Source organism: Acyrthosiphon pisum, chromosome X, assembly GCF_005508785.2.
Source record: "Acyrthosiphon pisum isolate AL4f chromosome X, pea_aphid_22Mar2018_4r6ur, whole genome shotgun sequence".
Classification (NCBI taxonomy): domain Eukaryota; kingdom Metazoa; phylum Arthropoda; class Insecta; order Hemiptera; family Aphididae; genus Acyrthosiphon; species Acyrthosiphon pisum.
Window position 1 is genome coordinate 52005570 of NC_042493.1, and position 2341 is coordinate 52007910.

Consider the following 2341-nt stretch of genomic DNA (forward strand, 5'->3'; position numbering starts at 1 on the left):
GGAATCTCTGTGAAAACCTTCACAAAATGAAACCAACTAATACACTTTTTATCAGGAGATACCTAATATTTTGATGCAATATTAAGGACATGTTTTATTCATAGGAAAAATATTAGACCACTTTTGAAAAATTATACAAATATTCCAGCTTACCTTCAAATACTTTTTGTTGTATATTCTATTGCGAACTGTTTTCATAAGATGGGGCGCATCTGAGAACATGAAAATATTTCTGTTCTTGTCCAATGGATGAGTAAAGTAGTTTTTAACATTTTCAAATTCACCACTTACACCAAACTCTTTCCAAACTTTCCGATTACTAGAAGCACCATCAGAGACAATTCCATCTACTTTTGCTCCAATGTTTTCAAGAAGTGCGATAGATTTCAAAATTAGCTGAGCTAGAATTTTACCTAACGATAAAATAGAATATATTATATATTTTTTTAAATTTAATATTACTTCGGGTAAAAATTATTTGCTGAAATGTTTTCTTTAAATATTAACTACAACTTACAAGACGTGTTTATGTATTATAAAACAATATTTACCTGGAACAGGACCTTTAGATGCAAACATGGCTATGGGTTGAGAATAACTCGAAGCCAGGCTCCTAAATAAGAAGACTAGCCCATGGTCAGCCTTTTCTCCGTATCTTTCACTTTTAATCCCGTCTCCCAAATCTTCAAATCCAATATAGGTTAATTTATTTGTGTTCACAGACAAACTTTCCCTCAAAAAAATTTCGTCGAATACAAGAATACCATGTCGTTCTTCAGTTCGAAGTAAATCAATTTTTTTTTTCAATAATTGGAAAAATTTATCATCAAATCCACACGTGGTATTCATTAATGAAAGATATCTTTTTATTGTCTTAGGTGATGGCAATGGTAGAAATTGTTGCTTCCTCAGAAACTTATACTCTTTTGGAGATCTAAACAAGTATTTGACAGTTAAATTAATTAATACATTTTATGTTGATCCGATAAATTACCTTATATGAAGGAGAATACAGAGCAAAATCCAATTGTCTGAATATCTTCTATGAGTCAGATTTGAAGCTTTACTGGTCGATATAATTTCTTGAATTAGTGTACGCTGAGGTTCATTTAAATTTGACTTTTGTAATATATTTTGGACAGAAGCATCAGTCAACATTTTCATTACCTCATTTTTTTTACTTAGCTCAGATACTAAATTATTAATAATATTTTGTTTCCTACAAATAAAATAAAAATGTTGATAAATATTATACTGATCAAATAAAATATTATTACATATATAAAAAATTAACCTGAGATTAGATTTCTGAACACTATGCTTTGATTTCACCATTTGTTGCAACCTTAAAGCACGGGTTGGTGTAAGTGTTGGTCCAATATACTTTTTTTGTCCACTACCAAGGCGCTGTTTATTAACTCTGTATAACGAAAACAGTTTTTTGCACCAATTACATTTTTGGCTGTTTCCAGAAGTTAACATTGGACATTTAACATGGCGCCAAACATTAGTTATATCCAAATTTGTATGTTTCACAATAACTCCTAAATGTGTTGAAAAACTAGAGAATATATCCTCATTGAAAATTTAAGCATGTGGTAAATTATTTAATTATGTATTATAAAAAATATTTTGTTATATTTGCATAATTCAATTAAATAATTCAAATAATAATAAACAAAATTCAATTTCTTTGTACCTTTAAAATGATCTGCACTAGGACCACCATTGCATGTTTGAGTTACATTTAAGCCACACAAAGTTTCTTCAATCAATTGTGAAGAAAAAGGAAAACAAATGTTTGTCATTTCAAAATCATCCAACTGCACAGGGCAATTTAATACATAGCACTCGACTTTTTCATCATCAGTAAATACTAATTGTTTTTCAACAACAGCCATTTTATTGTAACCATTTGGACGCACAAAAAAAAACACAATTGAACCATCATCACATATACTATTCCAACCGATAGGTAAGACTATATGTTTGTAATTTTTCAATAAATCATCATAGGAACTAAACAAGTCAGATATTGGAGACTAATAAAAAAATTAAAAACAGATCATTAAATATTTATTTAGTATTTTTGGGTTCTTTTTTTTTTTGGGGGGGGCTATTTTATTTATATTTAATTACTTCATCATTTTGTGGATATGGTAACTGTTCTGGCAAGATTACATCTTCAGCAGACCACTTAAGTCGTTTTCTACATGATGGTTGAAGTGGTAATGACTAAAAAGAAATCTTAGATTAAAAACACTTAATACATTCATACCTTACTTTATTTTTCCAACTTTATAAGAAACTTATACTATAATTAGGTTTGTAAGTTTAAATA

The 2341-nt window shown here is 28.9% G+C and overlaps 1 protein-coding gene across 1 annotated transcript; it reads right to left on the reverse strand.

Annotated features, from left to right (window-relative positions):
• Positions 1-28: 28 nt before the first annotated feature.
• Positions 29-2265, reverse strand: LOC115033707. The gene is made up of 6 exons (XM_029487025.1): positions 2140-2265; positions 1700-2042; positions 1295-1544; positions 995-1219; positions 552-934; positions 29-413 (listed from the first exon to the last, which is right to left on the reverse strand). Exons 2-6 carry the CDS (start codon positions 1899-1901, stop codon positions 82-84), a joined length of 1392 nt encoding a protein of 463 aa, XP_029342885.1. The 5' UTR covers positions 1902-2042; positions 2140-2265; the 3' UTR covers positions 29-81.
• Between the last annotated feature and the right edge of the window lie 76 nt (positions 2266-2341).

Excerpts from the sequence above, each read along its gene's own strand:
- LOC115033707 (XM_029487025.1), bottom strand. The coding sequence starts at position 1,901 with ATGGCTGTTGTTGAAAAACAATTAGTATTTACTGATGATGAAAAAGTC. Across the intron at positions 1,220-1,294 it reads GTTCAGAAATCTAATCTCAG|GAAACAAAATATTATTAATA; the intron begins GTTAATTTTTTA and ends TTTTATTTGTAG. Across the intron at positions 414-551 it reads ATCTAAAGGTCCTGTTCCAG|GTAAAATTCTAGCTCAGCTA; the intron begins GTAAATATTGTT and ends TTTTATCGTTAG.